Below are 22,404 nucleotides of genomic sequence, written 5' to 3' on the forward strand. Positions count from 1 at the left end.
TTCCAGTTGGGGAAGAAAAACAATGAGCAAGCAGGAAAAACAGAGGGCAAAAGATGCTTCCTGATAGCATTTGTTGATTATTGTGAATTGCATTTGTGTTTCTAGTGGAAATAGATCAGAGTTGAATTTTTCAATATTTATGCATAATTTCCCAAAGTGATTGTAAGACTGCATGTCTGTGTCTTTCAGCTACATTTTTTTTCCTGTACTGAACCTGGGGATGCATCTGTCTATCCTATTCCATCTCTGGACCAACAGGCAAAATCACTTTAAAGGATGTTCAATATATTCTTTATATTTCAGTCAACTTTAAAAAACATTGAATTTTGAGTAAAATGCCCCTTTTTTAAAACAGAATGGTAATTATTCTATAAAGTTGCTGAGGCAATGTGTATACATATCAAGTTATTTCCCTCCTGTTCTCTTGGCCTTCATCATAAATAATGAAATGGGTATCTGAAAGGTTGCCATTATTTTCAGGTCACACAGCCAGTGCAAAGAAAACCTATACCTGACAAATCACATTTCTGGAGTTTGGGAAAGAAGGGCTGAAGCAGCTGCTTGCCTTTTCATGTTTCCCTTTCTTATTTGTATAGTTATGATGTAGGAGAGAGTGAGCCGAAAGTTGGACTATTTCAGTTTGGTTCATTGAGACTCATTTTGTTAAGCTTTTTGGAACCCAGATTTGCAATAGCTGGTGTCTTTTTATTATTCAGTAATTAAATTCATTACATGCATCTTTCCAAATTGCTTGGAATGTAGGTGGATAATAATAATTCCCCAAGCAATTCCAAAAGTATTTAAGAATAAAGAAGTTTCATGGGCAGGAACCAGTCCAGCAGGAGAGCTGCCTGCTGGGTGTCACAAGGTGGGGCTCAGGATATACTTCTCTGCTCTGGTTCTATCCTTTAGAACATCCTTCCCTCTGAGATTAGTCTCAACCCTGCTGCCGGTCCAAAAATTTGGCTTTATGCCTGGGCATCGGGTGTATGAAGGACTCATCTTTTGGCTTTAATGCTGGTCATTTTATGAACTTGGCTGCACTGTGTTTTTTATATTATGCATGTTAATGGAATAAATGGCATCTATAGTGATCTGTGGACGATATATAAATTATATAAACGAGCACATTATGGTGTGAATGCTGGGCAAAGTATGGAGTCAATAAGAACTGTAGATGTATTCAACATTTTTTTAAAAATGAGGAATGGATGTGCAATTTCATTTTGTGTTGAAGATTAAGTTTAACGTTTATTTCTTTTCAAACACAGTTATAGTTCTCCAGCCCAGGTCAATTCCTTATTATTCCATCCTGCTTTTCAAAACAGTTTTGCTAGGAAGCCAAAATACATAACATGGTATTAGAGAAAAATATATCCCTGGGGATTCTGTTCTAGGCATGCCTGGTGCAGTCTTTGGGTTTTATGCATCAAAAATAGATTGGTGCAATGCATGGCTATTGTTCTCTGTGTAAAAAGCTTTATTTCTGAACTTCCTGGTGTAATTGAATGAATAGAAATAATCTCAAATAAGCCATATTCAGAAAACTTATCTTTTATTATTAATGTTCATATATATTTTCCTCAAAAGTATCTAAGTTATACATATTATCCTTGCTTTAAGTACAAGTATTTCAAATGTGTATATATATATGTATATATATATATATGTATGAGTGTATAGTACTGAGTAAATTGGAGCACAGAAACGAAACAAGAAACAGTAATCAGAAATTACTTGGAAAAATAAGTATCTTGATAAGGTCATGTCATCAAAGTGATACAGTGACTAATATAAAAAGAGCAGGCTCATTATAAAACATGGTTCCAGACATATTATGAATAGGTAAATTGTCATGCCACATTTGTTGCATATAGTAGTGATATACATTAGTTACACGCAACTATTGCTGTCAGAGGAATTATGCTCTCAAGGGGAAACTGTTGGTGTATCAGCAGTGACTTGGAGCTGATACAATTCTAACCTCGTCATCACAATCTATCTGCATTCAAACATAGAGATCTCTGTTTGCTTCTATTAACAAACTCTTTTGCTTTCAGTGCAAGTAGATTTTATAGTAGATTCAGCTGATATAATTTATACCCTACTTATCCAAATTAAATTCACCTGTCTCTATGTATGAAGGTCCATCAGAGAGACTTATAGATGTACAGGACTGTAGAAATATAAAATATGTCAAGCACTTTATGGGTTATACTACCATTTCGTAGAATATAAATTGTGCAGCTCTAAATCAGAACAGTACCAGATTACTTCAGCTGCTTTAAAGCACATTAGTATATTTTTCTTTTTGTCCCATGTAAGTCTTAACATAGCCACCTCTGGTTCTGTTTAGAACTGTCTTGAATAGATGGGAAGTGGGGAAGAGAAAGAGAAAACTTATCGAGTATATGCCCAGTTGACATTCAAGGGTGGCAAAGAACACTTAGGTAGGCAACCTACCAGCCATTCCCCAAGTTACAGGTCTGTTGTTCCCTTTCCATAGCAAACTCTCCAATTCCTTATTTAATCTAGCTTACATTTGGTAAGTTTAACTTCAGTTGCAAAAGCTGCAGTTTTACATAAGAACTGCAACTTAATTTTCAAACAAATGCCACTTTTACATTCAATCTTAATAAACTGTAATTATTTAGGTATTTTTTAAAAAAGCAAAACTGTAAGATTTCAGATACGGTAGGGGTTGGATCTTGCTTGGCAAAAATCAATTCCTCTTTCCCAAGCTTCTTGGGAGATTAAAGCTGAAGAAGCCTGCTGGATTAGGGACTCTGGGACAATGGACAATATTCTGACTGTCCAAACAAATATGTCTCATCTAAAATAACTGAAAGGTAACTCCCACTTTCCTTATGATTCAGCCTCTTATTTCACACCTATCCCCCTAGTCCCCACAACTCTGCTGAAAGCTGAATATAATTTCTAATACTTCTATATTGCTTCAGAACTCAGGAGTTACAACAGATACTCCCTCAACAAAGTTATTCAAAGGCACTGATCTTCAAACTTCTGACTGTAAGAAGGAACCAGTAAAGTCGTACCTTGCCTTATGTATGGGTGTTTCCTTTTTTAAATGTTTGGTCCCCAGAACGAGCAGTGCTGGTCTAGATATATTTCACTATAGCTGAAATCCCAATACACTTGAACAGGTTAAGAATTAAACCAAATTGTACATCTTTGGAATAATCTTTATCATGATTGCCTTGAATTCTTGAATACAACTCTTACTACATCCATAGTATAGCTAATCTCCCCCCTTTTTAAGGCCTAATGTCCTCCCCGCCCCAAACCCTGAAGAGACACTTTTGGTCATCCTCAGTCCTGCTCATAGAATGGGAAAAGGACCTCCCTCTCAAGTTACAGTAGCTTCCCATACATGGTGGGCAGGATCTTTCTTTTGTGCTATGGGATGATCCATAAAATTCATGCTACCAAGAATTAATTCAGGTGTGTCACTTTAGGCACCTTAATGATTTGCACACAGAGACACAAAACAGGCAACTGTTACTCCTACTGAGCTCTTGCAGATTCTTATATTTGGAATTACAGCTGTGTAGAGATCCATATGTGAAAGGCAAAATGTGATTCAGTGCATGACACCATCACATGCTCCAAATTTTACCCATCAACCCCAGATCTCTGCAAGTCCTATTAAGCATCTAATGCTTGCATTTTTACTAGAGGAAGGAGTAGAACTTATTAAAATAAATCTGGATTCATAAATGCAGAATGATCACTATATAACAGCAAAAAGTTATTATTATTTTGCTGCCATCTAATAGCCATTTGCATTTTTGCATGCCAACCACTATCCTTAACAATAGATTTGGAGCTGCCCATGAAAAATACAAAATATTTTTTCAAGGTGGAATGTTAAACTGTTTTAATCTGTACAACTGTTTTACATGTCCTCAGTTAAAAACCTATAATAATGATACTGTGTGATTCTCCAACTCCCAAAGTGGAAAATCAGCCAGATTGAACATTCTAAGACAGAGGTCCCCAAACTTGGCAACTCTGTTCTAAGAATTGCAAAACGCGCACCATTAGTATAGTCTTTAGCGTGAGAGCTGGCTTCCAGAATGATACCTTATTTTCAGAACTGTGTGTAGTATTTTTTGCAATGCCTCAGAAAGATCTTATTAAAAATTGAAGCACCAGTAGAAAGCAAAACTTTTTCCCCACTGACTTTGGGTTACTTAGTAGCGATACTAGTGCCTCTACTACCTGCCGAGCTCTGATGTTCAAATAATTAATGAATCTGCACTTATAAATCAGCCACTTATTTGATTTCTAGGATGAGTAACAATCACATCCAAATAACCAGGTATTAAAGCTTAGTTATATTGGAAAGTAAACTGTTCTCTCTCCTCCAACTTCTCATCTCATCCATCTTAATTTGGTAATTAAGAACTATGGAAATCTCATGTTTTTACTAACATTGTATCCTAGCATCCATTAGGCCATATTTTCCTTTCCAATTTACACCGGCCACATCAATTGGAATATTTGAAGGATACTTCAAATATTACATCTTTCCTACACAGAAAGCATATTCAGGCAACAAAATCATGAGAATACGTGCCTGATGGTTGCAAATAGGATTACTGCTTCTTGGGAAAAATCTCATGATAGCCTAGTTCTGTAGAGCATCAGGCTTTCCACACAGGAAATTCAGATTTAGAAGTAGCCTGTAAATTGTACTGAATGCTCTCATGCAATAAATGTGTAGGGAGTTACAATAAAAAATGGATTATAAGAAAAGACTATTTTACAGGAGATAATAATATAGAATTTCTTCCACCAAAAGAACTCATGAAAATTGCTAGTTGCTGAATAGCAAATATTTGATTACAATGGGCAGCTCCGTGTTTTTCTAGTGTTACTGTTCTTTATTAAGTAGTTAGTCACAATTACGCCTGAAACAACCTCAACATCAGGTGAAATTGAGATTGCACACAACTACCTTGTCCATTCATAAGTGCACCGAACCTTTATGTCTAGGCTGCAAAACTCTAAATGACCAACGGAGGGAAGCAAAGAGACTTAGAAAACTAACTCACTATCTGCAGCCTTTTAAAAGTTGCCAAGGTCTAGAAGCCCCAATTAAATTCCTTCATCCACATCCTAGTCTTCCACTGTGTGTCCTATATAATTGGCTTTCCTCAATAATTTTTAGCAATAACCTTCTCTACTGATTAAGTGCTATTTGGAATTTTGCCTGCCACTACTGAAATAGCCCTTTTTCCAGCCTACCTACTTGCTGCAAAAATTCAAACAGCCTCTAGATGGCAGTAGAGAGTTAGAATTATCTGTTTGGATTCTTGCAAGCACAGCTATGTTAGGCAGTTCTTTCTTCCTTCTCTCTTTGGTTTCCTTGCCTTCCAAGAGTCACTAATGGCTGGCCAACTTCTAAGTCAGAGTAGGAACAGGAATGTGAGAACAAAGGAATTATTTCCCAGCCTTCAAGTGACAATGGCCTTCTGTATACAACAAAGGCAGTTCTCGGGCATAAAAGTTATTAGGCAAAGGAATGGCATCTATTCCATCTTGTACACCTTCATTCCTCCTTAAGATATCTTTGAGAAACTTACAGAAACTTTATATATTATTTTTTAATTATTTCTCTCTTAAATATAACTTTCAGTTTTATACTTTAAGTTATCTGCAACACAGGTAACAAAAAAGCAGCCCAAGTATTTACATATCTTGCACTGAAAAAATGATTTGGCTTCTGGAAGCAGCATCATGTCTTCAATGCTTATAAGTCTTCTAGATACATTTTACATACTCTCATTTCTCCACAGTATCAACTCTGGAGATAAATGTTAATTGTCTGAGTACAAACTACACCCTTTCAAAGTGCAAAACTGTGCTGTTTCTATTATCTAATGGCCTCTTCTTTCAAGGCATTTTGGGGTTTGTATGGGGAGAAAACTTTTGGCCAGATTAACTGTAATACATATTAGAATGTTGTGAGATGTTCTGAATTCCTCAGCCTCCTAATCCTGCCTGTCAAATGCTTGGTCCTATTAGTAGGCTTGAAAATTTTCAAAGAACAGGAGGGAAGAATTAAAATCTGGCAAGAGTAAAAAACAGAATGTTGTGGAAGATGCCAAACTTTGAAACATTCCAAAAATTATTGCAATATAAAAAATTACCTCAGCACCTCAGGAACCCCTTGGGAAAACCAAAAACTAGGTTTGGTGAAAGACTGGACAAAGTCCTTTAATACAATGGCACTCCCAGCTGGGAAGTCCATCCTAATGTCCTTGCTAGCTCTTTCCTCTGTAGAGTAAGGGCTTTAAATGGAGCATGGCATTCTCCTCCCATCCCACGCCGGGTAACACAGCAATTTCTTGTAAAAAAATAAGTTAATTCAGGAGCCCCTATAAGACCTTTCCCCTCAAAGAGAGGCTGTTAAAAGAAAAAGAACTTCCCTTCCCAGTATACCCCAACCACCAGACACAGGGTTTCAGAGTGGCTTTTGCTTAGATTGGTGGGCTTCCTCAGTTGCTCTCTGACCAATCCATGTTTCTATTTCTTTAAAAACAGAAGTAGTCACATCAGGAAGCTCTTTATGGAGAGCATGGAAGGCTTCATCATATACCTGCAGAATGCAAGAAAGGAAGTTGAAGGCACATTGCAAATTACTTCTGATAGACTATTCTTCCAATATACACTTTCGTGTCATTTTAATTTGCAATTCTGGCCACATCTTGTCCTATATCTATCTAATTAACCCAATTTTTGAAGTATTATCTTTAGGGAGCAATCTTGACTTTTGTATTTGTAAATTTTTGCTTATTAGGAAGGTGGTTAATAGCTTAGAATATTTTAATCACATATTTTCCCCTTGTGCTCAGATGTGTTGTATAACACTGCTAAGCAGCACTAACCAAGACTCTTTTTAATCTTTCTCCATTGCAATAATTTTAGTATCCATTAATTAAACACATTGGGGCAATCTATGCATGAATTTCACTGAATATTGCTCCTTTCATACATATTTATGTTTACATTTATAAAACTTTAGTAAGAGCTCAGAAATCCTGCTCATTTGCTGGAAGACATATGTAAACGTCTCAAATATCTGATTAATAAAAATTGTTATTGAAATATTTTTATTAATTGAAATGCCACTAAGTATTTCATGCTCTATTTTATATTCCTCCTCTCATGTACGACACCAAGAAAAAGTTAATCAACTTTTAAAATGTTGCATCTACAACTCTTTTCCATTCCTTCCATCTATGTTTTAGTCTTGTGCAGGGGTGGGATCCGATAGGGTTAACTACCGGTTCAGTGATTTACAAGGTTCGATGATTTACGATGTGCTTCCCTGCATGCTGCACATGAGGGCCTATAAATCGTCATCAGCACGCTGCCTGCAGAGAAGCAGCCTTTCAAAAAGCTCTTTTTTCCTGCTTTTTAAACTACAGCTGTGCCTCGCTTGGCAGCAGAAGTTGAAAAAGCAGGAAATCAAGATCAGATAAGAGCTTGGGTGGGCGGGTGAGCCAAAACTGCTCTTCAGAGCTACCAGTTCTACAGAGGTGGACAGAACCGGTAGAAAACCCAACCCTGGTCTTGTGCCTTTATTATCTCCAGCCACAGATATGGATTTTTCCCCAAATACCTCCATTATTTTCTCTTTCGATTTGGCATTTCCTGTCTGAATGCCCATTTACTCAGTATACTCACAATAACCCTCTATGCCTAATGACTTTATGAAAAATAACCTAATCTGTTCCTTATCTACAAAATACATTTAATATTTGTTTATATACTTGGTTACAGTCATCACCCTATCTTCTTTTATGAATCTCTCTTTATTTCCAAATTTCAAGGAGAACCTATCTTTTGCTAATCTCTTCTAACATTAAATAAAGAATGCACCATTTTTCTAATTTACATTTCATTTATTACACGGATGTCAAACTCGCATCGTCATGGCATCGTCATGTGATGTATCATGACTTTCCCCCCCTTCGCTAAACCGGACGTGGGCATCTGGCCTGCGGGCTGCGAGTTTATCAGTCCCAATGTATTATGTTAGAATTCAGTCATCTCATCCATAAATGTCTATCAAATACATAATATTGTCTTTAAAATGTATATTGTTCCACCAATTCAAATCTATAAATACTTCTTATAAATAGTAAAGGATGGCATGAGGAACTTCTAAACGTGTTTCAGAGTTCTATACACAAGATAAATCCTAAGGGAAATTCCTAAATATATTCACTGTGATGTTTTCAGTGTCCAGTTGCTCTGATAGAGACTAGAAATTATCTAACAGAACAAGTTCAACTCCCTGCTCAAGTAGGAAACTCATTTTAGAAAAATGGTTATTTGTCTATGACCAATACACAAATTTGAAATAGCCAAGGGGATGGATCATGCATTTTAAATAATCCTTTTTCGATGCTGTTATTCTATGCTCATGTGCAGTTTTGGGGGATCCTTATATCTATTTCTGATTTTAAAATTATGTGCTAACAAAAACTGTCTCCTGAAATGCAACTTGCTTCTTTCAGGTATTCCTCTGGGCATTTTCATAGAAGTGAATGTTTTATAAACAGTCATTGTACTTGCTATTTTTAAGTGAATGTATCTCTTGTTTAAGTTCTGCTAAAAGCAGTGGGATTAATCATCTTAGTAAATGGGCTTTGAATTATGGTGAATGGAAGAAATTGAAAGTTTTACTTGAATATCATCCCAACATTTATTTCATCCAGGCTTTCTCAGTATCTGAAAAACTAAAACATGCCGATAGATAGATAGATAGATAGATAGATAGATAGATAGATAGATAGATAGATAGATAGATAGTTTTGTAAAATATCTACTTAGACCAATACATCAGAATCATTGAATAGAGCACAACTTTAGAAACAGTAACTGTTTGATCCTGCAAAAATTAAATAAGTTAACCTTGAATGTTTTATCCTGACTTGGGGCAGTATCCATCAATAAGTAAGACCCTCTGATGTCACAGAGTTTGTCCGGTGAACCATGGAGCGCCAAGATGGGGAGAAACAGTTTAGGGAGAGAGCGTTCAATTTTGGCAATAGCATTCAGTAGCTGAATGACGAAGGAGACTTTCATGCCACCATGATAGACCAGAGGGTCTGAACGGTAATTTTCAACCTGTTGGGAGTAAAACAACATTTCAGACATTTTAGCCAGCAAATAATCAACTTCTGATAAGCATTTTCTATGCCATTTTAGAAGAGATGTTTTTAAAGAGGATACATTTTAATAGTCACATACCCTTTCACATTTGATATGGTTGCCCTTCCCCTTTGAACTCAGATTTAAAAGTTAATTTTTAATCTTATTTCAAATGTATGGCAGTGTCTGACAAAAAAAAAACTATGTCAAAGCAATTCATAATACACAAACTACTGCGAATGGCCCAAAGACTAGTGTCCACTGTCAAGTGGCCGAAGGGAAACGGATTCTCTAGAGCAGGGGTGAGGAACGATGGCCCTTTTATGACTTGTAGACTTTAACTCCCAGAAATGACGAGGAAGGGAAGAAATTTGGTTTAGAAGGATTTTATTTTGCACACAGGCAACCAGGGAAGAGGCAAGGGAGAAAGAAAATTATGCTACCAGAAAAAGTGTAAATTCTTTTTTGCAGCCTGACATTTTTCATAGCAGCCCTGACATTTTCACTCAAATCCATTTGCCTTACCCCACCCCACCCCCAATTTAAACAAAAGTGCTGGGTTCTTCTGGCTACTTAGCAACTAACTCTACCCTAAAAACTGCCCAGTTGTTTGGTGCTGTGCCACAGCATCTCACACAGAGGCAACATAGCTCCAAGCTGTTTCACTTACTAAAAAGCAACAGTTTTAAGCACTCTTGAAAGAAAGAAAGAAAGAAACCACAAAGGAGTGGGTGGTTGAATTGACAGATGTTCCCTTCCCACAGAGTAAAATGATATAAACTGGTATGACATACTCCCTTCGCCACCCCAGTACAAAGCCACAAATGCTGGGAGGTGGGCTTTTTTTGTTTGTTCTTGACCTCTAACTCTATTTTATACTGATATTTTAAAAACTCCTAGAAATACAAGAGATTCAACAGATGTGATCCAAGTATGTGACATTACGTGATTGTCCAAGCAAGGAACGCAGTGAGAGAATAGAAGAAAAATAGCTAGAGATTACACTTGGTTTTTAAATTACGATTTCATATAAATATGAACATATTTGAGGTGTTGCAAATGGAGACCTTCTGGAGAAAGGCTGTGAAAGATGATGATGATTTTAATGAGGGATGCAGAAAGGCAAGAAAGGACAAGCCAAGAATCTTTCTTTTTTATTACATTTCTTCTTTTCCAGTATTCCGTCTGCATTAATTAATTTCTCTAAGCATCATTTGGCCAGTTTTGCATACTATCAACATAGTCCAGATTTTTCACTGAAGTTTTTATAACTTAAAAAACCAAAACAAAACTCAAAACCACAGATTCTCTCTTCATCCAACCACCTTTAAAGGCAGGATATTGAGAAGAACGGAATAACTTAATAGTGATATCCATGCTTTGTGTACAGAAGGTCCTTAAGTGTTTCTGATCAGAAGTGTTGAATACTACACCTATGTGTAACCTTCACTTAAAATCTATTCACTGTACAGGCCCTGTACAGTGAAGTGCCCTGTACAGGGACTGCAATCAATCTGCAACCTCATACAGAGATAGTGAACAAAAAGTAACTTTGCAACTAAGCCTCACATTTATGAACTTCACAGGTCTGCAAAGCAAAGCTAAAGCATGGTTTCACAAGCACAAGCATGGTTTCACTTAGTGACCACTTCTCTTAATGGCTGAGTTGCTGGTCCCAATTGTGGTAGCTAAACAAAGGATTACCTGTAATTATTTGCTATTATTTACCACCAACATTTATACTTAAGAATGAGATAATGAGAACTGTACTATAATGAAAATCTGCAGTTAAACTTTGTTATCTGGATTCTATTTTGGGTAATTACACCAAGTTTAATTCCAGAAAAGCATACATGATTGGTGCGGTTTCACTGCTATGGTATTATCATGCTTTGTTTTTGATTACTTTGCCAATTACAGAATTGCTATATCTTACTTATAAAAATCTGGGCTACCGCTAGGTGACAGCAAACAGATATATGACTCCTTGTTACAATCTGGCAGGCGCCTCGTTTTTGTTCCCATTTGGATACCGTAACTGTAATGCTAATAATAATTCTGCTTCTTGACCTGGAAACATTAATGATTTTTACAATTTATGAAACACATCAATGTTCCCTTTAAGCTCATATGCATTACACCCTCTCCTTTGAACAAGAAACTAAATGATTGCTAAATGAACATGTGACTTTCAAGAGACAGGCTGGGAGGATCATGGTTCTGCCTTCTCATTTAGATAAAAGTTCTCTTGGACAGAGTCCTGTACCTCACCCATCCCTTCCCTCCTCACAGGGCAAAGGGATTGCTTAAGCAAGTTATCTCTTCCTGAGCTGCATGTCTAGGCAGTGCAGCCTTTCCCTAAAAAAAAAATGCTAACCGCAAGTTAACAAGCTCAGCTCTATGTCCTTAATTAGTTCAGTAGAACCTTACATCAGGCTGTGCTGCTACCTGAAAGTGTAGCTTTCATTATCTTAAATTAGTTTCACTGAAGGCTCGTGTTACCAAGTGCCTGAAATTTGGTTGTAAATGCACACGCTGGTCAGAAAATGTTTTTAATGCCATATTTGTAAGTTTGCTCAGTGAGGTAGTTGCTAAATGAGGACTAGCTTTATCCCATTATTTATCACAATCATAGTTGTTTGAAGATTTCTAATGTATAGGTTTCTGCCTTCAGCATATATTTACAAATTATTGCTTCAAGCTTAGTATGACCATTGTGAAGAAACATGTATATGGAAATAGTTGTGTTCCATTCAGTCTTTAAAATATCTTCCATACATTTTATTAATTTCTTTTCATATTTTATTTTCAAATTTTGTTTTGGAAATTTCTAAGATCCCATTTTAGGTCCTATTATCACTTTTGAGCTAATAAAGCTTTTTCAATCTGATACTCCTCAGTAACATCAGACCATATTTGCCCTGCAAATCCAAATCAATTGTGTCGTTTGGACTTCACTGATGTAGATTATGAGTTGTCTTGAATTAAAAACTGCTAATGTAGCATTAGCTTTTTATAGTGACTCTGTATCTGCATGGCAAACCCATGAAGGTATGGAACAGGTGAAATGATTATATAAATTTTTGATTGATACACTCCCATATTTTACATTTGTTTTTAATAGCTTTAATTTGTGTTTTATTTATTTTTCTTACTGTTGTTTTTTTCTGTTTATTTTATTTATTTATTTTGTAAGCCATCCAGAGACAAGATCTTTACCATGATTTTCATAATCTTTGGTGTCATGATAACTTGTCTATGTTTTCATAGAGTTTATTTCCAATTGTACTGGACATTATTTGGTATTATAGAATTTTTATATTATTGATTGTAGAAATACACATATATATTATTAATAATATTCAATTGTCTATATACTCTTAACAAAAGAAAACAAATGAAACTCTTCTTAGAGTACCACCTTAGCTATTCCTATGTGATTGTTATGCATATGGTGCCTATTCTACATCATTGTGACTGGGTTAAAGCTTGGACATAATAATATGGGTTGCTGTGTTATAAAAAGCCAATTATAATGTCCTAAATTATTCCACCTTATATTCACAGTGTAGGAACTATATCTTGGCAGTTCCCCATCTTCAAATTTACTAATGAAGTTTTTCATATATTTTTCCAGCTAAGAAGAGCCCAGTGTGGGGAAGAAAGCTTGATTCAGAATGCCCACATGTACTGTAGTCACAATGCAAGTCCAATGCAACCATCTTGATTCAAATAGAAATATGATCACAATCTTCAATTTACAATTGAAACTACAACAGAGGAGATCTCTCCCAAAGGCAAGCAAGACCGAAAATAATTGTGCTGAACAGCAATGCTGCCTTATCTTTTATATTGCCTATTTTGGGGATCTACTGTCATCCTGATGTTTCACACCTCAATTCTAAGGAGTTCCATCTCATTTGAATCTCATTAGTAGAATTCTGGAGGACACCAGGTTTGTGAACATAACAAAACACATAACAAAAGAATTGAGATTTGGAATTATGCATCTGATTTAACTAACCTAACCAGAAGGGGGGAAAAACCTAAAATGTCTCAAATCTTTCTACATTTCAGTTTGTGCTTTAAAAACCAAACTGCTATGAACACAAACAAATCAGGAAATTCTTGGAGACTATCCCAATGATATTTATAGAGACTAGAAATTGGTCTGCCTGGTGAATATATTCAACATGTAAATAGTGGCTGTTCCCAGCACAATCTGAACTTGTATTCTGCAATATTGAATGTGGGTGATATTATGAAGCTGGAGACTTATTTCTGCCAAACTGCAGATCTTTTACATATTGCTTTTTAGACGAAACCTAAAAGTAGCAGATAAAATAACATGGCATTACAACCCAGGTCAAACTTTAGGTTCTTAAATGTCTGAAAAGCTGCCCTATAGTAGGAAGGTATCTCAAGGTGAATGTCTACTAGATACATAATATAGCAGTTCATTTACTAATCTGCTTAAAAGATGCATCCAGAACCGTTTTACTACATCATTCGGCTTTGCACATATAATTTCTCATACATTTTGGCATGCCAGTTTATCTAATTTTTCATAATAGCATAGAAAAATATACATATTTTTATATAAAGGGAACATCATTAGGCTCATTGGACAACTTCCCTAATATTCTGAAGGCACTGAGTCTGCTAATATGAAGATGTCCTCAGGAGTAAAACAAACCGAGAGGATCTGATGAGAAAAGGTGTATCATAATGCAAACCCGACAACTGACATTCTTCCACCAGATGTGGAATGTAAAGGCAGAATTTGTCACTATGTGAGTCATATTATTTAACTGATTGATTGATCAATCAGTCAATCTTCTGCTTTTCATTCAGAAGCGTCAGTTGGTGGACACAAACTCCCTCTTCTTAACAACTACCTTGTGAAGTAGATTGGGCTGAAAGAGTGGCTAGACAAAGTCAACCAGCTTCTGTAGTTGAGAATTGAGAACTGCATATCTGTGCAGTCATTCAATCTCATAGTAGCTACTGTGAAAGACTAAGATAATAATAACAGTAAAACAGAGGACTAAATGATCTCTACTTTTCACTGATCCTGAGAATAAATAGCAGTCATGACATTGTTTCTGAATTCCTAGATACTTATGACTGTAGTATCTTATATAGCAGAGATGATTTATTTCTGCTACATGCATCACTGTTCTCTGTCCTTCAGGTAATTTGTTGGGAGGCAGAAATGTTCCTGCCTTCTTTTTATTCCACATCAACAGACCATTGTCTAGTGGGCCAAGACAGATTTATTGATGCAACTAAATGTTTGATATTATCGTCCCCAAAAATCCTTTAACTTATCTTCCTGAAACTAATGTTTTGACCTTCATGTTAAACATGTACTAAACATAACAGGCTGAACATGTTTGAGCATTTTATTATTATGCATTGCTGGTATTCTGTTTCTATATGGATGTCACACTTCCTCTCAACATTACCAACAACAAAATTTCATCAACATACATTAATCTTTAACAGGACTTACCTAGTCAGTAGAATAATTAAAAAATAATAATAGATAAAAATGGCCAACGGGGGTATGTATTCACTATACTTCATGACTACTGACAAAGTGGCATTTTTAAAACCTGCATATATTTTTATACTTGGTTAGCCACTGAGACTCTGGTATTTGCAGCAGCATACAAGACTGATAAATAAATGAAAATGTAAGGATAAATTAACACCTGCAAATCACATACTCACTTGGTCATAGAGACCTAAATCATTTAAATGTAATGTTTCTACAGCAAGCTAAACACGTATCTTTTCTTCCTTCAAAACAGTCATGGCAAAAATATTATTGTTGCAATGATTCATCTTATGCTTTTTCTCCATTCTCATCAAAACACTTATCTCTAGCATAAATGAAAGCTGGAAGGTCACGCAGACTGAAAGAATCAGATGTACCTCACAGATCTGACACAAATCCATCAACCAGTACAGACAATCCTTTCTGTGATTTCTCTTCCCTACTTTAGACTGCTGATAAAAATATCTGGATAGGAGGCCATTTCAGTCTCAGTATAATACAGGTTGTCCTCAACTTACCAACATTTGTTGGTGACCATTCAAAGTTACAGCAACACTGAAAAAAGGGAGCTATGAGGTTTTTTTCATGTACGATCCGTAGTCACACAATCATAGATCAGATACTTGGCAACTGGTTCATATTTATGATGATATGCGGTGTCCTGGGGTCATGTGGTCACTTTTTGCAACCTTCTGATAAGCAAAGTCAATGGGGACACCAGATTCACTTAATAACCAGGTTACTAATTTAACAATTGCAGTGATTAAATTAACAACTGTGACAAGGTCATAAAATGGGGCAAAGCTCACTTAACAAATGTCTCACTTAGCAACATAAATTTATTTTGGGCTCAATTGTGGTCGTAAGTCTAGGACTACCTGTACTGTAGGTATGTTCTATTCCCTCTAGTTATATTTTCTTTGATTTGTACCAAGACCAAATTGCTCGCTTATGATCTTCTAGTTATACTGAATGGCAAAGAGCCAAACTATCACAAGGCAAAACATTGACTTTCAGGGGCAATACAATTCTCACCTCTTTCTTATTCCGGGAAATGACATTTGGATCAATAGATCCCAGAGACAAGTTTGGCAGGACAAAGTTAAGTAGTTTAGCTGCAAATACCTGAGGGAGAAAAATATAATTAATATCTTGGAAGGCAAGAAGGGAATTACAGAAGTCAGTTTTGAGGTAGCAGAATTTTTTTTTTTTAGCTTAACCACTACATTGTTACTGCATTCCAGCTGAAGATCTGCTCCTGAATGCCAACAAATGGATTTATTCCAAATGTACCAGAAAGAGTGAAAAGATTCTCAGGACTATTTATAAGGGAAAGCTTGATGCAAGTGGTGTTACTCTCCAAAAACCTCTTTGTCCAACTTTAGGACTCTTACATTTCTTCCTGACAACAAAAGAAGGAAGGAATCCTGGCTAAAGAAGTTGAGAGAAAGCCAGCTTTTCCCTTCTTCAAGGGAAGTCAGGGTTGTTTGCCAGGGTTCCTTCTTGTTGCTATTCACTTTGTATTTTAGTCCCCTATTCTAGTTTATGTGATTTACAGTACAGTTCTTTAAACATGGTAAACACATTCTGTAGCAGGGATACAAATAAAGAGAAAAATGTGTACACATTGACTAAAGAGATCTATGGCACAGCTAATTTCTGGGAGTTAAATACTAAAATATGAAGAAAAGAAAATACTTGAAAAAATTCCACTAATAGGGTTCTATAACTGACCCCAATGCTGAATAATATCTTATGTTCTGTAGATTATGTTCTAATTAAGTGGTCATCACTTAAAATCAACGATAGCCAAGAAAATACTTTGCTAGGCCTATTTTAAGGACATATTCATTACTGCATGCAGTAATGTTTCCTGGAAAATGAAATCTGTGACCTTGATTTTCTATGAATCCATTAAATGTAATTATATTCATCACATTCTCCGATACTCCTGCATCAAAGATCGCTATTGTGGGAAAAAATACATGGTATTAATGATAAAAGAATAAAGTAAAAGTTCTCCCAGAAAAGAAAAGTTTCAAAGCTGTCACAGAGGGGTCTATGACAGCTTGCCACAGCCAACTTGCCATGGCCAACTCACCATGGAGCAACTTAGATTTTGTTGCTTTAATAACTCCAATCATTTTTCTTCCATGTTGCTGAATATTTAAGCTAATGAAGAGTTTTGTTCCTAGTACAGTGAAACTTCATTTTATAGCACCCCAGTTTAGTGGACTTTGAAGGCAATGGATAGAACTTTTACCTGAAGTAGTGCAGATGATTTAGTTAAATTACCATAATTTGTGTGAATTTACATCATTATATGATATGCCTAATGACATGAACTGACACAAATGACAAATTATATAATTGGCATTATTACATAAGTGACATAAATTTGGATTTAATGGATATTCAGGCTTAATGGACATGCTCTCCTGCCTAATAGTCTGATGTTTTCATGTACAAATATTATCTATTAATTTTTGAATTTGTCAGAATATAAATAGTTTAATTCTTAGTCTATGATTGCTAATATACCCTATCCAAACATATTAGGAGTCAGGCTGATAGAAAGGATGCTTTATTAAGTTAATACCTCACAAATTAATGACAGTTACCCATATTGGAGAGATGCCCTTCTCACAAAAATATCTTATTAATGGAATGTTTGAAAAACAGACTCTGTAATATTCAACTTTTAAAAACTTAGCCAATCATATCTCTGAGATAAAGATATTGCTAATCCTCAGTCCCATCAGCCTTCCTTTCTTAGATACCTCTTGAATAAGCAAGATCAGCAGCTAATTCAATGCTCTAATTGTAAGTAGTTATAATAGTTATCACATTTGCTTTGAATTGCATTCATTCGAATCTCCCCTATGCAAGCAGCTTTCATTAAAGCTTGGTAAAGTGCTGAGTAGACTACGTGGCTATACCCCCAGGTTGTTGCTATTGCTATTGCTGCAGCTGCTACCTACATAATTTATGGGACAACAATTCAGATTAGGAGCAAGAAGGAGTAAAAAAATGTAGCTCCTTTCAGCAACCTTTTAAAGAAGGTTTTTCATGAGCTCAGGAAAAAATTCAGCTACTTTAAAGAGTTGCTAACAAGAGAGATCTGTAATTAGAATCATTGAGCCAATAAAGTTTTACAAGTTTTTGCAACATATGGTTTAATAAATAAAGGTCTAGAGAGAAGGAAATGGAACACAGGTAGTCCTCCACTTATGGAAGTTTATTCGGTGACCATTCGAAGTTACAACTGCACTGAAAAAAAGTGACTTATGACCATTTTTCACACTGCATGTGTGAATGCATTTCATCACTGCAGCATGCCCATGGTCACGTGATTTATATTTGGATGCTTGACAACTGACTCACATTTATGACGGTTGCATTGCCCAAGAGTCATGTGATCTACTTTGGCAACCTTTGGACAAGCGAAGTCAATGGGGAAACCAGATTCACTTAACGAACATGTCACTAATTTAAGAAATGCAATTATTCACTTAACAAATTGGGCAAGAAGTCATAAAATGGGGCAAAACTCACTTAACAAATTTCTCACTAAAGCAACATACATTTTGGGCTCAATTGTGGTCATAGGTTGAGGACTAACTGTATACAATACTCTTGTCAGGTCTCCTTAGTTGATCCGATTCATCATGTTGTATAATATCAGATAAGCTGATAGTATATGTCATGAGGCATACATGACTATTTACAAACTATCAAGGGGTGGAAATTTCTCCACAATAAGAAACGACCCTAAGCTCCATGAATGAGTCCATAGACTAGACGTGGGGCTGGTTGTTACTTTTTCCTTGCCAAACTTAACAAATCAGCACCACCTGCTTAAAATAATTATTTATAAAACTGACTGTTAGAAGTGAAGCTAAAATAATTTGAACTCCCCCACCAAAAAACCCTCATATCCATCATTCTGGTCAACCCAATAAAAATTGGTACAGAAGCTGAGGTCTTGATGGTTCCAAGAGACCTCCCAAAATTGTTACCAGATTGCATTTTTAATATGATTGAAAGGGGAAACTGATTAAATACAGGAGAGGAGAGCAATCCTATTAACTGCGTTCAACTGTGGAAGTAATTTTTTGTCTTGGCCCCACCAATTGCATTTTTGAGTGCGGCCCTGGGGATATCTCTCAAAGCTTAAGAGTGGCTTTCTGCCCAGAGAAAGCTGCACACTCTGTGCTAAGTTATGAATTGTTTTAACCGTGCCTTCTGAACATGTCATAGGGCTTCATCACTCAAACACCATGGTTTACAAACCACAAAGAGTTCACACACCAGGCTAAGCAAACTACATTAAGGTGTAGCATAGCATGGGAACTTAGCCAGAGATCATGCATCTGGAAACTGAGGGAACAAAAGCAGTTTGAGAAAAGAGATTTGTCAAAATAAATCTACAGGAAATGGAAAAGGTTAGTGCAAGGCTCTTGCTCTAAATTGCAATTCTGATTTTTGTAAGAAAAAGGGCATCTTCATTCATTAATCCTTCAGCTTTTGCACTGACCACAAACCCTTTTACATTCAGGAACAGCCTTAAATTCATGTATTTTAAAAAAAGAAAATAGCACTCTACCACATATAGAGAGGTTAGGCTGGTGAAAGAAAAGAGCTATTATCTCAAGTTAGTAAGATTTTAGCTGACATTTAGATAGTGTGCCTGGAATTAAATGAACACCTTTTTTTTTTTACCTTGATCGGTGTCGCTACATCAGGGCTTGCAACTACTAAAGGAGAAATTAATACCATGCCTGAAAAGTCATTTGGTCTTTCACACGCGGTGAGGATGGCAATGGCTCCTCCCTGAAATGAAAAAGCAAGCAATGGGTTGATGATTGCTAAGACTATTGATCTCAGTAAAGCAGAGGTGGGAAGTTTGTGCAACACTACAACTCCCAGCATGTCTTACCTTTGGCATGCTGACCGGAGTGGCAGCTGAGTTGGAATTTAGAAATACCTGAAGTGATATGGTTGCCCCCCCTCCCGGTCATATAACTAAAAGAGATGACAAGAACTTATGGGCAGGTACATTTATCAAGGTCACTGTCTTGGAACCTTGTCAGTTTAATTCTGGCAATGACTTATGGTGGCAATGGCCAAGCTATATTCAATTTCCTTCTGCACCAAGAAAAAGGTATTTTAGATCAATTCCATTATCATGCACCACTGATTCCAATCAGCAATATAAAACAACAGACAAAAAACTTCAAAGGAACTATGGAGGTGATAATTTCAGAACTTATGTAATGAATGCAAGTGTGTATCACTAAGTGCACAATTCACCTGTATTAGCAGCAGAGCCTCATGGCAGTGCTTCAAAAGGTGTGTCAATACCACTTCTAGGCATTGTACAACACTGGAATACCCAGAAATGCAACTGCACAAAAGAAATCATCCTAGGAATCACAATACAGCTATTAGGTTCTTGTTACAGAATGTTCTTCCTTATTTACATATTAAACTCATATATATTATTCCTTTACAAGGAAAACCAAAAATACAAAAAAAATTGTAAATCATTTTCTCTGTTCCTTCAAACTACAACCAGATTTTTACAAAATGCAAGAAGAAAGATAGCATTTGTCCAGTGGTATGCGAAAAATGGCTCCCAGCATGTCCATAAAGGCCCAAAAATGGAAGAGAAGGAGAGGCAGACAAGAGTAAATCAAGAGATTCTTAGTGAGTTAAGTAATGATGCAACTAGAAAGAATGGAATGGCAAGTAAACAGTCTGGCCAAGCTGTGGGATGAAACAGAAGCCAAAGGAAAAGTCAAAGTAACCAAACTATATCCTGAAGTTAGATTAATAAAACATCACATTATGTGCTTGCATTCAAAAATGTATAGTTTAATGAGCAGTTAAGTGGCGCAGTGGTTAGAATGCAGTACTGCAGGCTACTTCTGCTGACTGCTGGCTGTCTGCAGAGTTCAGCAGTTCAATTCTCACTCTCTAAAGGTTGACTCAGCCTTCCATCCTTCTGAGGTGGGTAAAATGAGGACCCAGATTGTTGGGGCAATAGGCTGTCTCTGTAAACCGCTTAGAGAGGGCTGTAAAGCATAATGAAAGGGCATATAAATCTAAGTGCTATTGCTAAGCGCTATTATAACAAAGAAAGATTAAAAAAAACATTTTATTTTTTCTTACAGAAGAGAATAATAGCTCATTGGGAAGCAAATTTTAGGGCCATTTTTTAAAAGTTTTGGATAATATGGTTAGATGTAAGAAACAAAGAAGTTTGAAGGCATAACTTTCATCTCTTATAAATCTTGATTTATATCTCTTAAAACTGGACTGATTGTTCCAGTTTTGGTGGGATTTATTGATTATTATTTGGCATAGTCATTAAAAAATAACTGAATGCCAAGCCAGTTTGGGACTGCAAACTAAAATGCTCCCTCTTCAAGCCAAAAGTATGTATCTCAACCTCAGTAAGCAGGAGAGTTCAGTATGATTCACAAGTAGTTGCCATGGGAAATCCTTGGAGAACTGTATTAAAGATACATCATTTTGTTTACTTGCAGGAATAAATCATGTTTGTGTTTATATGAATATGAGGACTATTTGGGTAACTTCAATTTCAGCTTATGCTACCATCTCTTTGCTTTAAAGGTTTACCATGAACTTCAAATCAGACATCATCTTGTTAACTTAATAGAGATGGCTATGGTCGCCTTAACTTTGTTTCAAAGGCCACTTTTTTTGTTTTGAGATTTCTTTAAAGATTCTCAGAAAAAAAGTTTACTTTTTCATGCAAGTCCCCATTGCTATTATTCTATGCTTTTTTTTATAAACCTAGAATAAGTTTTTGAAAAGAAGAAAATTTCTTAAAGAAGCATATCGGAACTGGAATGATTAACTGAACATTAGCAAGATGATCTGAGCATTAACAGGAATTTCCACTTTGATCTAGATATGAATTCAAAGCAAAAATAGAGTAAGGTTTAGAATTACAGAATTAATGTCTCAAATGGTTGTACAACTTTCTTCTAATTTAACAAAAATGCATTTTATATGCTATAATTTTTTAAAAAGTACTAGACAATGTAATTTTCTACAGTGTAACATGTAATGCATGTTACAATGGGATATAGTGATAGCTAATGCCTTGGTTGTATACAAGAAAAAAAAGAAAATGTGTTTGTGTGTGTGTGTATGTGTTTGTATATGTATGTAAAGTAGATTATAGCAATTTCTTGCCTAGCTTTCAATGGGAATTTTTTGCCTTCAAAAAATCGGATTCTGCTGATAACTAAAACAAATAGAACAAGATATGAATACGCATACATGTATCTCCAGAATACAAGCTGTCACTGATACATTTTGCAATCGTAATAAAATTCAGATATGATAAACCATTCCTCTGAAATAAATGACAATTGACTCACACATGCAACCTTTTGCATTTTCATCCCTGAACCTTCTTAACCTTTATTAGCTAGCTTAAAACTTTCAGAACAAACTATGATTGGAGTTGTATATCCTTTGTAGTAAAAATAAAAATTATAGTCTAAGGCAGCACAAAGTCTACATCATAGAATATTACATGTATTATGAGTAAACCATAACATAACTTTGGGGATACCTTTTATTTTACATGGTTTATTCTTGTATTAAAATGATTC

The 22,404-nt window shown here is 35.8% G+C and overlaps 1 protein-coding gene across 5 annotated transcripts in view; it reads right to left on the reverse strand.

The window, feature by feature from the left end:
• Nucleotides 1-1,538: 1,538 nt before the first annotated feature.
• The window catches only part of MGLL (monoglyceride lipase), a 190,039-nt gene continuing 169,173 nt past the window's right edge, over nucleotides 1,539-22,404 (reverse strand). For all 5 annotated transcript variants that reach the window (XM_087954696.1, XM_087954697.1, XM_087954698.1 and 2 more), the window contains exons 5-8: nucleotides 19,475-19,585; nucleotides 15,788-15,877; nucleotides 8,950-9,165; nucleotides 1,539-6,625 (exon numbers count right to left, since the gene is read on the reverse strand). In XM_087954696.1, coding sequence (XP_087810822.1) covers nucleotides 6,491-6,625; nucleotides 8,950-9,165; nucleotides 15,788-15,877; nucleotides 19,475-19,585 — 552 coding nt within the window. In that variant the 3' untranslated portion in view covers nucleotides 1,539-6,490. The remainder of the gene's footprint in view (nucleotides 6,626-8,949; nucleotides 9,166-15,787; nucleotides 15,878-19,474; nucleotides 19,586-22,404) is intronic.

This window comes from Notechis scutatus, chromosome 2 (genome assembly GCF_049901735.1).
Source record: "Notechis scutatus isolate UNSWTSFEM ecotype Mainland chromosome 2, rNotScu1.2, whole genome shotgun sequence".
In the NCBI taxonomy this organism is placed as follows: domain Eukaryota; kingdom Metazoa; phylum Chordata; class Lepidosauria; order Squamata; family Elapidae; genus Notechis; species Notechis scutatus.